This window comes from Lampetra fluviatilis, chromosome 74 (assembly GCF_964198595.1).
Source record: "Lampetra fluviatilis chromosome 74, kcLamFluv1.1, whole genome shotgun sequence".
NCBI lineage: Eukaryota > Metazoa > Chordata > Hyperoartia > Petromyzontiformes > Petromyzontidae > Lampetra > Lampetra fluviatilis.
Window position 1 is genome coordinate 791211 of NC_136348.1, and position 13335 is coordinate 804545.

General features: G+C 53.7%; 1 protein-coding gene across 1 annotated transcript in view; it reads left to right on the forward strand.

The window, feature by feature from the left end:
- LOC144953337 (uncharacterized) overlaps nucleotides 1-13335 on the forward strand; it is a 59852-nt gene that overhangs the window by 26087 nt on the left and 20430 nt on the right. Inside the window, exons 9-14 of the mRNA XM_078883900.1 lie at nucleotides 1660-2347; nucleotides 2750-3012; nucleotides 5926-7182; nucleotides 10775-10897; nucleotides 11440-11585; nucleotides 12056-12152. Coding sequence (XP_078740026.1) covers nucleotides 1660-2347; nucleotides 2750-3012; nucleotides 5926-7182; nucleotides 10775-10897; nucleotides 11440-11585; nucleotides 12056-12152 — 2574 coding nt within the window. The remainder of the gene's footprint in view (nucleotides 1-1659; nucleotides 2348-2749; nucleotides 3013-5925; nucleotides 7183-10774; nucleotides 10898-11439; nucleotides 11586-12055; nucleotides 12153-13335) is intronic.

A 13335-nucleotide genomic window follows, 5' to 3' on the forward strand; every position in this document is an offset into this window, starting at 1 on the left:
GAAGCAATGTCGGGGGCCGTTAATAAGTTACTGGTAATGACCACACCCAAAATTTTCATCACTGCCTCTCGATAAATTTAAGTGGAGGTTGATCAGGGGTAGTGGTTGATGTTGCGGGCTGCCTTGGTCTTCCCTTTGGCCCGACCATCAGTTCTGTGGACTTTTATTGATTGAGCGTGACGTTATTCCAAGTGGCCCATCTCTGAATGTGGCCGATTTATTCGGCAGTCGATGCAGAATTGGATTCTGGGATAAATGAAGAAGGTGTCTCCTGCGAATTTTAACGAGCACAATATGTCAGCGGTTGTCGGTTGTCGGCGGTAATGGCAAAGCCTGCAGGGCCAAGCGCTGACCCCTTGGATTACACCGGCATTGATCGTAGCATACTCGGAAGCCTTCATTGCAAACTTGGGGCAATGAGAATGGTTATTGATAAATGAGACCGTCCAGTGTCAAGATGTTGTCCTGACCGTTCATGATTGAGAGTTACTCAAAGTATACTCTTTGGTTCTTTCGGTAAAGTCACGTGCGTATAAAATACAAATACTGAAAGAACCAAAGAGTATGGATTCCTGCAGTCACGAAAGCTTCAAATCTAGAGTTTCTCGAGTGTAAACGAGCGTGACGGAGAGTTACATCATGAGGACTCTTGCCAGGAGCAAAATAGAATAATAGGTTTTTTTTTCCCCTTTTTTCTGGCAACAAAACTGAAACCTTTTTACGAGGAATCATGTTCACATTAACCATAATACCTGCACTATGGGAACCTCATTTGCCAGTAAAAATATGATCATTGGTTTTTAACCCTTCTATCTGGCAACAAAACTGACACCTTTTACACTCCTTGTAAAAAGGTGTCAGTTTTGTTGCCAGATAGAAGGGTAAAAAACCAATTATCATAATACCTGCAGTCAGAATGCAAACAAAAAAACATGCTGATAATGTATACATTGTCCTTGAAATTGATTGGTCCACACCAGAGACAGCTCCCCCTAGCCCTCATTACTCTGATAGTGTGTTGTCTTTGAGTTGTGCGCCTTTTGGCATCGTCTGGTCGAACACCGTATGAGACTAGGCTCTAAAGAAAGCTGTCTCTGGTGTGGACCAATCAATTTCGAGGACAATGCATACATTATCAGTGTGTTATTTTTGTTTGCATTCTGACTGCAGGTATTGTGGTTAATGTGAACATGATTCCTCGTAAAAAGGTTTCGGTTTTGTTGCCAGACAAAAAGAGTAAAAAACCTATTATGTGACGGAGAGTGTCGAGGGCTTTGCTGAAGTCCGAGCAGATGACAGGAATGTACTCGTTTGTGGTGAGCCATGTCAGCAACGCTGATGAGGGCAGCAGTGGTGGAGCCTGAAGGGTGGAAGGCAAATTGATCTGAGACATATTCTTGGTTCTTCCGGTAAAGTCACGTAGAAGGGAAATAATAAAATGATGAAAATAAAACATAATAAAATTCTCACGACGTTTCGACCACAAAGCAAGCAGCCGTCCTCAGATGAAGAACAGAGCTGTCGGAAAGACATTAGGACGCTTCTACCAGTAGCCAGCGGTGTTCCAGCAGCGCACCCACTCACTCACCCTCTCACCCACCCACTTACCCACTCACTCACCGACTCGCTCACCCACCCACCTCTCCGTGTACCCGCCAGGTTGCCGTCACGTCCGGCACGCTGCTGGCGTGGGCCTCCCAGGATGGCCAGGTGTCCCCTGGCTACCACTGCGAGCTCTGCGGCTTCCGCCACTCGCTGGCCAAGGGCCTGTACGCACACTACCAACACGGCCACCGCTCCCACGCCATCAACTACCAGTACGTCCTCACGCAGCTGTGCGTGCGGCCGCCGGACGACGCCACCGCCGCAGCAGCAGCACCACCTACCGGGACCAGGAGAGGTTCCCGGACAGAGCAGGACGACGAGGAGGAGGTCCAAAAGACCAAGGAGGAGGAGGAGGTTCATGAGGAGGAGGAGGTGGGGGAGGGGGGAAGCTCGCTCCATGCGTGCGTCAATTGCAGCTTCCGCAGTTCGACGCGAGGCGACCTTCTGGTTCACTACGAGGCCTTCCATCCCTGGCAGCAACCTCCCGTGCAGCCATCACAGCCTCAGCCTCATCAGCCTCTGGTGGAGGTGAAGGTAAAGGTGGAGGTGGAGGAGGAGTTGGAGGAGGAGGAGGAAGAGGAGGCGATGGATGGTGGTGATAACGGAGACGGATTTGCGACGAAGAAGAAAAAGAGGAGGAAAATTATGATGGTGATGCCATCGTTGCTGGGTGATGGTGGTGGTGATGGTGGTGATGGTGGTGATGGTGGTGATGGGGATGCAGCATTGTCCTTAGCCAGAGGTGAGTCATTCATTGAGTTACCCACTCATTCATTCGGCTGCTCATTCACACACTCATTTGTCCATTCACCCACCCACACCAACCCACCCACTCACCTACTTATCCACCCACCCTCTCACCCGCCCACACATTCACCCACCCTCACTCACCTACCCACCCACCTACTCATTCACCCAGCCACTCAGCCACTCACCCAGTCACTCATCCACCCACCCTCTCACTCACCCACTCACCCACCACCCACTCAGCCACTCACCGACCCGCTTGCCTACGCACTCACGCACCCACCCACTCACTCACCCACTCGCTCACCCACATACTCGGCTTCTCACCCACTCACCCAACCACTTCCCCACCCACTTACTGACCCTCTCACCCACCCTCTCACCCTCTCTCCCACAGGTGTATCCCCGGCGAGCACTAGCCCAGGCCGCATGGTCACCTACCATTGCAAGCACTGCAGCTTCTACTCGTGCACGAACCTCCACGGCCTGCTCACACACTATGGCAAGAAGCACCCCGAGGTGAAGGTCAAGATGTCGGACTTCCTGCGTCCCGAGGACCCCAAATACAACTCTGTGTACAAGTGTCGGCACTGCCCCTACACCAACACGCGCATCCACGGAGTGCTCACCCACTGCCAGAAGAGACATCCGGATGTCAAGGTAGGTGGGAGTTTTTGTGGGAGTGAGTGTGTGGGTGGATGGGAGAATGGGTGGGTGGGAGTGTGGGTGGGAGTATGGGTGGGAGTTGTGGGGGTTGCTGTGATGGATGTGAGCAATGCCATGGAGGGAATGGCCAATTCCAAAATCTGCTATACCCCTTCATAGTACTTTTAACCATCACAGTGGCCAAATGGGGTCTCTGGACGGGTGCGAGGGGCTGGTAACCTCTTCTCCATCTTTAATACAAGTGTAGTGACGTCGGGGATGTCACTGTATGGTGCCGGCCCGGAAGGGCCGTGCCGTTCGATGTTCCTACATCGTGGACAGCACCGTGTGGGTGGCTGTGTGTAACACCAGCCCAAGTGGGGCTTGGTAAGCACTGGGATAGTGCGGGCTCCATGCACAGCGTGTGGTGGGCGCTCCCACGAGGCGGAGTGGGTGAGTGTCAACCACACAAGGGGCCCCAGGTGGCGGGGGCTAGTGGGTGGTCACGTGTCCGGGGAGAGCTCTTGAGAAGGATCGAGAGAGAACGAGAATGGTCGAAGGCGGGCGGGGCCGAGGGCGGAGCAGCCCCGTCCGTAGGGGGATATAAGGCGGGTCCCTGAGCGGGACCAGAGTCGCTGCATTCTACAAGCTGGAAGCTCAACATCTACAAGCTGGAAGCTCAACATCTACAAGCTGGAAGCTCAACATCTACAAGCTGGAAGCTCAACATCTACAAGCTGGAAGCTCAACATCTACAAGCTGGAAGCTCAACATCTACAAGCTGGAAGCTCAACATCTACAAGCTGGAAGCTCAACGTCTACAAGCTTGGAAGCTCAACGTCTACAAGCTGGATTCTCAACGTCTACAAGCTGGAAGCTCAACATGTACAAGCTGAAGGCTCAACATCTACAAGCTGGAAGCTCAACATCTACAAGCTGGAAGCTCAACATCTACAAGCTGGAAGCTCAACATCTACAAGCTGGAAGCTCAACATCTACAAGCTGGAAGCTCAACATCTACAAGCTGGAAGCTCAACATCTACAAGCTGGAAGCTCAACATCTACAAGCTGGAAGCTCAACATCTACAAGCTGGAAGCTCAACATCTACAAGCTGGAAGCTCAACATCTACAAGCTGGAAGCTCAACATCTACAAGCTGGAAGCTCAACATCTACAAGCTGGAAGCTCAACATCTACAAGCTGGAAGCTCAACATCTACAAGCTGGAAGCTCTTCGTCCTACGAGGCAACCACGTGGTCGGAGACCCGAGTGAGGGTCCGACCCTTCGTAGCAGTAACTCCTCTGTATAGGGTAGTTAGCTGGGTGGTTACCACCCTAAGCTGTATCTGGTAAAGGGGCAATTTCCCCTTTGTGTTACGGCGTTACGATGAATGTGTTGCCTCTAAAAGGAACGTCTGTGACTCAGTTGTACTCACTACACAAGTACCACAATTTTTTTTTTTAATCGAGCAAAGCTTGTGCCGAAGGCCCCGGGGGGGACAGGCATCTATGAGGTCTCCTGGCCAAACCCCATTTGGCGGAGCCAGGAGACTGAATCCTTACCCTCGGGGTTCCTCCAGAAACAGCAAAAGCCATTGTGAGTGGCCACGTGTGGAATCTTCGAACGCTCACTGCGGAGGAGAGACTGCCACTCCTCTGTCGGGAGCTGGATCGGTACCGCCTGGATCACTGCGGTATTCCGGAGGTCTGGTGCACTGGTTCTTGCACCATGAGGGATGAATAGTCCCCTACTCAGGGCAGGAAACTGTCAAAAAAACAAGGAGTGGCTCTTAGAATGAAGGGGATGTGGGAGTGTGGCGGTGACGTATGGGAAGCTGTAAGCCCCAGGCTACTTTGGGCTCGCCTTCCCATCAACCAGAGGCGAGGAGTGGTGGTTGTGGTTACTTATGCCCCGACCAAAGATGAACATCAGTGGAGGGGATGCAGGCAAGGCCGATGAGTCAGATGCCTTCTATGACCTCCTGTCACAGGTGCTAGCTAAAGTGGCTCCTCGGGATAGTCATCCTGTTGGGTGACTTTAATGCCCGAGTTGGTCATGATGCTGGCACCTGTTCTGGAGTGATTGGAATGCATGGGCCAGATCAGCTCAATAACAAGAGGGGGAGGCTGCTAGACTTTTGTGTAGCACATGGGCTTATAATTACCAACACAACATCATCAATGCACGCCAGGTCCAAGCAAGAACATCTGCTGAACTATACAGTGACGGAACAGCGGATGCGGACCCATGTCCTTGACACCAGGACCTACCATGGAGCTGATCTGCTCACTGACCATCGGCTTGTCATCTGTAAGATGCGTCTGCCGTTCTTCCACTCCGGTGGTGGGTGTCCATCTAGTACCCCATTTATTTGGAAGCCACTGGAGTTATGCACTTTTCAATCTAGATTGAAAACTCATTTATTTCAGACTACTTTTTGTGTTGAATTTGTTGTTCTTCCCCCACACCTCCGATTAGCACGGTTGGCGATGTACGGTGCCAAAGAAGCCTTAGCAGACTGTTGGGGCAAGCGCTGTTAGTGAGCACCTATGAAGGCCGGCACGGCACACGAGGGGTTGGGTGGCCAGAACCACGCCCAGCCGCCTTTGTCTTCCCAGTGATGAAGGTTTACTACACACCACACACTCTTTTGAGGCCAAATCGACCGAGGAGAGGTCCATGACTGGATTTAGATAATCGTCACTGGTGTTGGTAGCCGTGAGTGGGAATCGAACTTGGGTCGCTACACCAACGCACCCCACATAGTTCAACACACACACTAACACTCACTAACATACACACTCATGAACACACGAACACTCACACACCCACAGTGGCCTGGTCTCAGCTGGCTTATATTTTAGTTTAACTACCCCCTTACCAACCCCCCACCACCCTCCACGACCCCCCCCCACCCGACCCCGCAGGTGACTGCGGACGACTTTCTGCGCGACGCCGAGTTCACCCCGAGCTGCGGGGTGTCCCCGTGCCCCTCCAGCCCCCTGTCCAAGCCCAGCTTCGGCGCCTACCGCTGCCCCGTGTGCCCCTACGCCCACTCCAGCCTGGACAAGCTGCGGGCGCACTGCCAGCGCCAGCACTCCCGCGCCAGCCTGGCCGCCGCCGCCGGCGCCTCCGGGGCTCACTCCTCCCTCTTCCTGCCACCGCTGCCGCCTCCTCACCACGCCGCCCAACAGCCCCACCGCCCCGTCGGCGTCTCGTCGTCGTCGTCGTCTCCCACGGTCGCCCCCCTCTCGGCATTCTTCGCCACCTCCTCATCGCTCTCCTCCCCCACCCTCGTGCCCCTCTCCTCCTCGTCCGCCCGCTTCCGTGCCAGCATTGCGGGAACGCTGCCGCCGCCCGCGTCCGGGATTCCCTCGTCCGGAACTCCGGTGGGGTCGGGTTTGGGGTCTGGGTCTGGGTTGGGGCCGTCCCAGCAGCAGCAGCGTCACCCCCACCACCGCTACTTGTCGCTGGCTTCGCCACTGCCGCCGCTACCGCCGGCAAAGTCTCCGTTGGCCACCGCCGGTGGAGCGCAGCAGCAGCAGCAGCAGCAGCAGCGGCAGCGCTCCGGCTCCCCCCTTGGAACGTTCCTCCAAATCTTCTCCTCCGCTGCGTCTCCCTCGGATCGCTCGGCGGATTCCTTCTCCTCCTCCTCCGGTGGTGGTGGTGGTACCGGTGGTGGTTCTGGTGGTGGTGGCAACACCGGCCGGAGGATGGTTTCCTCCTTCCCGGAGCCCGGGCGCGCCGTCTTCCGCTGCCGCCTGTGCCGCTACGCGTGCGGCACTCGCAAGGGCATCGCCCGCCACTACCGCCTCACCCACAGTGACGTGCGGGCACAGCCCGCCGGCGGCCTCAACCTGTTTGCGTGCACGCTGTGCGCCTACACCCACCCGCTGCGCAAGGGGCTCGCGTCGCACTACCAGAAGCGCCACGGGGACATCGAGGCGTACTACACCCACTGCCTGGCCGCCCTCTGGGACGTGACGCCCGAGGGGAAGGCCGTTCCCGTAGTGGGGGGAGCAGCGGGACTGGGACTGGGGGGAATGGGAGGAGAAGGGCTCGGAGCCGTGGGGCTGGGATCTGGCATCGGGAGACTGTCAGCCGGAGCTGCGGCCGGTTCCACGGCCGGAGTTGTGGGGCTGGGATCTGGCAGGAAGGCGGTGATTCTGGACGGCGCTGGGAAGGTAACCTTGGGGTGGTGGTCGTGGAGGTGGTGTGTGGTGGTGGAGAGTGGTGGTCGTGGAGGTGGTGGTGTTGTGGTGATGGTGGTGGTGGAGTTGTAGGTGGTGGTGGAGGTGGTGTGGTGGTGGTCTAGCAAAAAACAACCGCCGACCTCCTCGGTAGTGTCGGATGGTAACGATTTGGTGGATTCTCTTTGGTTCTTTCGGGTAAAGTCACGTAGGTAGAAATAAAACAAAAGAAATCGCGACATTTCGATCGTAACACAAGCGACCATCATCAGGCGGAACCGAAACAGCAGGACAACTGCTGATTTAGGAGAAAGATCTGCTAACAAGAGCTTATGAAGGGTTTTGGTGGGCTCAACCCCAGGGGTAAGTGGGCGGAGCTAGAGAAGGAAGAAAGGGGGGGGACTTTACCGAAAGAACCAAAGAGTATGGATTCCTGCAGTTACGAAAGCTTAAAATCAAGATTTGGTGGATGTGAGCAATGGCGTGGAGGAAAAGCCAATTCCAAAACCGGCTGTTCCCCCTCATCATGGTGCTTATAGCCACCACAGCGGCCAAATGGGGCCTCTGAATTTTAATGGCCACAGAAGCACGTAAACAATGTATAGCTAAGCTTGTGCCGGAGGCCCCGAGGAAACAGTCGTCTGTGACATCTCCTGGCCAAAACCCCATTTGGCGGAGCCAGGAGATTGAATCCTCACCCTCGGGGTTCCTCCAGGAACAGCAAAACGCCACGGCGAGTGGCCACATGGAATTTGTGGACACTCCAGAGGAGAGGCTGCCACTCCTCTGTTGGGAGCTGGACCGGTGCCGACTGGATCTCTGTGGCATTCAGGACGTCCGGTGAACCGGCTCTGGCTCCAGCCTCTGAGGGGTGGACAGCCCTCCACTCTGAACAAGAGAGTGAAGGGGGTGTGGGAGCGTGATTGTGAGGGGGTGGGAAGCTGTAAGCCCCAGGCTACTTGTGGGCTTGCCTTCCCTTGAACCAGAGGTGAGCATTGGTGGTTTCTTATGCCCCCACCGAAGATGAACATCAGTGGAGGGATGCAGGCAAGGCCAAAGAGTCAGATGCCTTCTATGACCTCCTGTCACAGGTGTTAGCTAAAGTGGGTGACGTCAATGCCCGAGTTGGTCATGATGCTGGCACCTGGTCTGGAGTGATTGGAAGGCATGGGCCAGATCAGCTCAATAACAAAGGTAGGAGGCTGCTAGACTTCTGTGCACCCCATGCGCTTGTAATTACCAACACGCTGTTCCGGCATCCACACATTATCGATGCATGCCGGGTCTCAGCAAGAACATCTGCTGGACTACGTAGTGACGGAACAGTGGATGCGGACTCATGTCCTTGACACCAGGATGTATCGTACAGCTGATCTGTTCACTGACCATCTGCTTGTCATCTGTAAGATGCCTGCCTTTCTTCCACTCCGGTATATCTTGGACCCCAATTAAACCCACAGTGGCCTGATCTCAGCTATCTGATGAAAATTGCAAGCGAGAATTTCAACATCACTTGCAGCTGCGGTTTGCACAATCCCCCTTCACTCCTCTTGATGTTGAGGAGAAATGGACATGGTTTAGGACTGTGGCTCATGCATCTACAATGGCTGCTTTGGGTACATGGTTCTAACCTCCCCAGAGACCCTGGCTAACGGAGGAGGTGTTCAGACTGGCAGAAAAAAAGCGACAGACCCACTTCCAACATCTACAGCATCCCACATCGGAGAATGAGGAGGCTTCGCTCTGAGTCTTTCCTAAGTAGCCCGCGATCATAAATCACTTCTTTAACTCCATCGAAAAAGTAACTTGCAGCACCACACCTATCCCAATCATTAGGGGAAAGAGAATTGCTGAGCGTTTCCGTGATGCCATCAATAGGCTCTGGGTTGTATCCTGACTACATGGCCAGGAGTCGGAGCCTTTCCCTGTTCACCTTGGGATGTGACAGGGATGTCCTCTGGCTTCCACATTATTTAATATGTTTTTCGACCACGTATTTCATGAAGCCTTCTATGGCTGTACTGGAGGAATTTCTATGTGGTACATATACTATGAGAGGCTGATTGATGCCCAGGTGCAGTCAAGGGATGGCTCCCTATTGGTCAACCATGTTATGTATGCTGATGATCTGGTGATTGCCACTAAGAGGTGGGGCCTTGCCCATCAGCCCCACCAAAACTAAGTACCTGCCTGGATATTTTGTGCGATCAAACACTCCACCCCTCAACTCCCCAATAGTGATGGGGCAGTTGTGGAGAGAGTGGAGTATTTTCCATACCTGGGCAGTGTGCTTACGAACAGCTCCGGTTTGACAGCAGAGGAGGTTTCACTCCGAATCAGTCGAGCGGCATTTTTTTATCGACTGCGTTACGCTGTGTGGAAGCTACCTGGTCTGTCGTTTCACACAAAGTTTCGGATCTTCTCAGTCAGTCATGCCCTCCCTTCTCTATGCTTGCAAAACGTGGACTCCCTCATGGAATATCTTCACCGGTTAGATACTTGTAGGCTGGCCTGCTTATGATCCATCCTGGGTTTAGCCAGGCGGGATTGTGTGAGGAGCTCACAAATCCTTGAAAGATCTGGTCAAAGTCCCATCAGTGAGCTCCTCTGGCAGGCAAGGCTGCGTTGGCTGGGTCATGTAGTCCGCATGCCCAGCCACCGCATGCCTAAACAGCTTTTGTTTGGTCGAATAGAGGAGGCTAAACGGGCGCGGCACGGGCTAGAGAAGAGATGGAGTAATGTGGTACAGGAGGACGTGGAGCTTATTGGACTTGCCAATGACTTTTGCCAGCGGTTTCAAGATGAGCCTTTGTGGAGGAGGCTTGTGAAGGATGCTCCTGGGCAGTTGGAGGCAATTGCCCTCCAACAACAACGGAGGGAAGAGGAGTGATGCTCACAACAACGAGCGGAGCGCCGGGTGGCTAAAGCACAGCAAGTTGGTACAGGAGGGTGCACAGGTGGTGCATCGGCCACTCGTTTCAGTCAGTCAACCCATGGCACCTGCTGCATCTGTCCCATAACCTCCTGCCAGCGGGCGATCGACACTTCACGTGGCTTTAACGTGCACATAGCCTGGCACAAGCGCCATGGTGATGACACTGTCAGTGGTAAATGGCTGTTGTTGTGGTGTAGAGCAGTAGAGTTTAGGGAATGTGGGGGTGTGTGGTGGGTGGCGGAGAAATACATTGAGCTGTGGGTCTGGGATCTGGCAGTAAGGCGGTGATTCTGGACTGCACTGGGAAAGGTGGTGGAGGTGGTGTGGTGGTGGTGGTGTGGTGGAGAAATGTATGATGTGGTGGAGGGGGTGGCGGTGTGTGGCGGAGGGGGAGGTGGGGTGGAGGTGGTGTCATGTGGTGGAGAGGATGGGGGTAGCTTCGTGGTGGTGGTGATGTAGTTTGTGAGGATGGCAATGATTATGATGTTGGTGATGGTTGTGATGATGATGGTGGTGATGTAGTTAGTGAAGATGGCAGCGATGGTGATGATGGTGGTGATGGTATTAATGATGGTTATGATGATGATGGTGGTGATGGTATTGATGATGATGGTATTAATGATGGTTATGATGATGATGGTGGTGATGTAGTCTGTGAGGATGGCAGCGATGGGTGAACTTCGGAGAGGACCGGAGCGGTGGTTGCCGTGGCGATGTTCATTCTGCGCCTTCCAGACGGAGACCAAGAAGGGCATCGTGTCTCACTACCTCAAGGTACTCGCTCACCTACTCACCTACTCACTCACCTACTCACTCACCTACTCACTCATCTACTCGCTCACCTACTCACCTACCCACTCACCTACCCACTCACCTACTCACTCACCTACTCACTCACCTACTCGCTCACCTACTCGCTCACCTACTCTCTCACCTACTCGCTCATCTCCTCCCTCACCTACTCACTAACCTACACACTCACCTACTCACTCACCTACTCACTCACCCACTCACTCACCTACACACTCACCTACTCACTCACCCGCCCACCGACTCGCTCACCTGCTCGCTGGCCTCGTTCACCTATACACTCACCTACTCACTCACCTACTCACTAACCCAATCACTCACCTACTCACTCACCTACACACTCACCTACCCACTCACCTACACACTCACCTACTCACTCACCCACTCACTCAACCACCCACTCGCCGGACCTCACGGAACCGCTGACCACCTCGCTCACATAACTTGCCCCAACTCTATGTTAAGGCTACACGGGGGGCCTTTGCCTTTATGTGTGCGGCATGCAGAAGCACCCAGGCATGTACCCTAAGAAGAAGTACTCCTCCAAGCTTCGCGAGTACTTCAGAGTTGTCTACGTGGAGAGTGCAGTAGCCACCACCACCGCCACCGCCACCGCAGCAGCAGCACCCACACCACAGCTCCCACCATATCGGTGAGTGGGTGGATGGGTGGGTGGGTGAGTGGGTGGGTGGGTGGGTGAGTGGGTGGGTGGATGAGTGGGTGGGTGGGTGAGTGGGTGGGTGGGTGAGTGGGTGGGTGAGTGGGTGGGTGGGTGAGTGGGTGGGTGGGTGGGTAGGTGAGTGGGTGGGTGAGTGAGTAGGTTGGTGGGTGTGTGAGTGGGTGATTGGGTGGGTTAGTGGCTGGGGAATGGATAGGTGGGTGGGTGAGTGGCTGGGTGAATGGATAGTTGGGTGGGTGAGTGGCTGGGTGGGTGGCTGAGTGAGTGGGTACTTTAAAGGAGTCTACCACTACCACCACGACTCCCAGGCATAGGGGGTGGCATGATCCTGATAACCACCACCACCATGGTCCTGATAACCACCACCACCACCCTTGCGGGCACCACTGCACTTGCCCCTGTGGCTAGCTGGAGGCTACCTGGGGTGCCGTTGCCTTGTGCAGGTGCGTGAGCTGCGCTGAGTCGGAGTTCGGGGACCTGGGGACTCTGGCGGCGCACTACACGGAGACTCACAGCCACCAGTTCCCGCGCGAGTTCTTGGTGAGTCCGGGGTGCAGATTATGGGCAGTTTCGAATCTATGGGCAGTGTTGAGTCTATGGGTAGTGTTGAGTCTATGGGCAGTGGTGAATCTATGGGCAGTGTTGAGTCTATGGGCAGTGTTGAGTCTATGGGCAGTGTTGAGTCTATGGGCAGTGCTGAGTCTATGGGCAGTGCTGAGTCTATGGGCAGTGTTGAGTCTATGGGCAGTGTTGAGTCTATGGTGCAGTGCTGAGTCTATGGGCAGTGTTGAGTCTATGGTGCAGTGCTGAGTCTATGGGCAGTGCTGAGTCTATGGGCAGTGTTGAGTCTATGGTGCAGTGTTGAGTCTATGGGCAGTGTTGAGTCTATGGTGCAGTGCTGAGTCTATGGGCAGTGCTGAGTCTATGGTGCAGTGCTGAGTCTATGGTGCAATGTTGAGTCTATGGGCAGTGCTGAGTCTATGTGCAGTGCTGAGTCTATGGTGCAGTGCTGAGTCTATGGTGCAGTATTGAGTCTATGGTAGGCCTCGGCAAGGTAAAAACAACGAGCCTACCTTTTACCTTACCACAATACAATCACTCTACCCTACCTTTTACCCTTCAGCAGGTAAGGTAAAAGGTAAAAAGCAACGAGCCTACTTTTTACCCTCCCTTTTACCCTTACCCCATACAAATTACCCGATTACAGGGTAATTACTAGGGAACTACACATCAACAAGGTTTATAACGATAAATGCTAGGTAGAGAGCTTAATTAATATAGAATACTCTCGATGATTCCAATTTTACACGCTTTCTATTAACTCACTATCTGTTGTTGTCGTCGTTGTATTCTCAAATCTTGCAACTCAATTTTTACCCACTTGCTAATGTGGTATCGACTGCAAACTTCTTATACTTATATCATACTGATGACAATACTATATTCTATCATTAAACAAATATATATTTCTTAACATTCTTTTTTATATGTTATGTTTCGGCTTGGGTCTAATTGTCCACGCTCAACTGAAGTTGGCTGTAAATCACCACAGTCCCTTACTTCATGGCAAGCTTCGGGGCCACTTCCTGGAGTCGTAGAGTTCTGCCATTACTAGGACATTTAATAAAAGCGTGTTTTTTAAAAAGTTTTTTTAAAAATATTACTTAATGAATGGAGGCCACGGACTGCGCCACGGAGCTTTTAGCGGTAAACAAGGCACCGT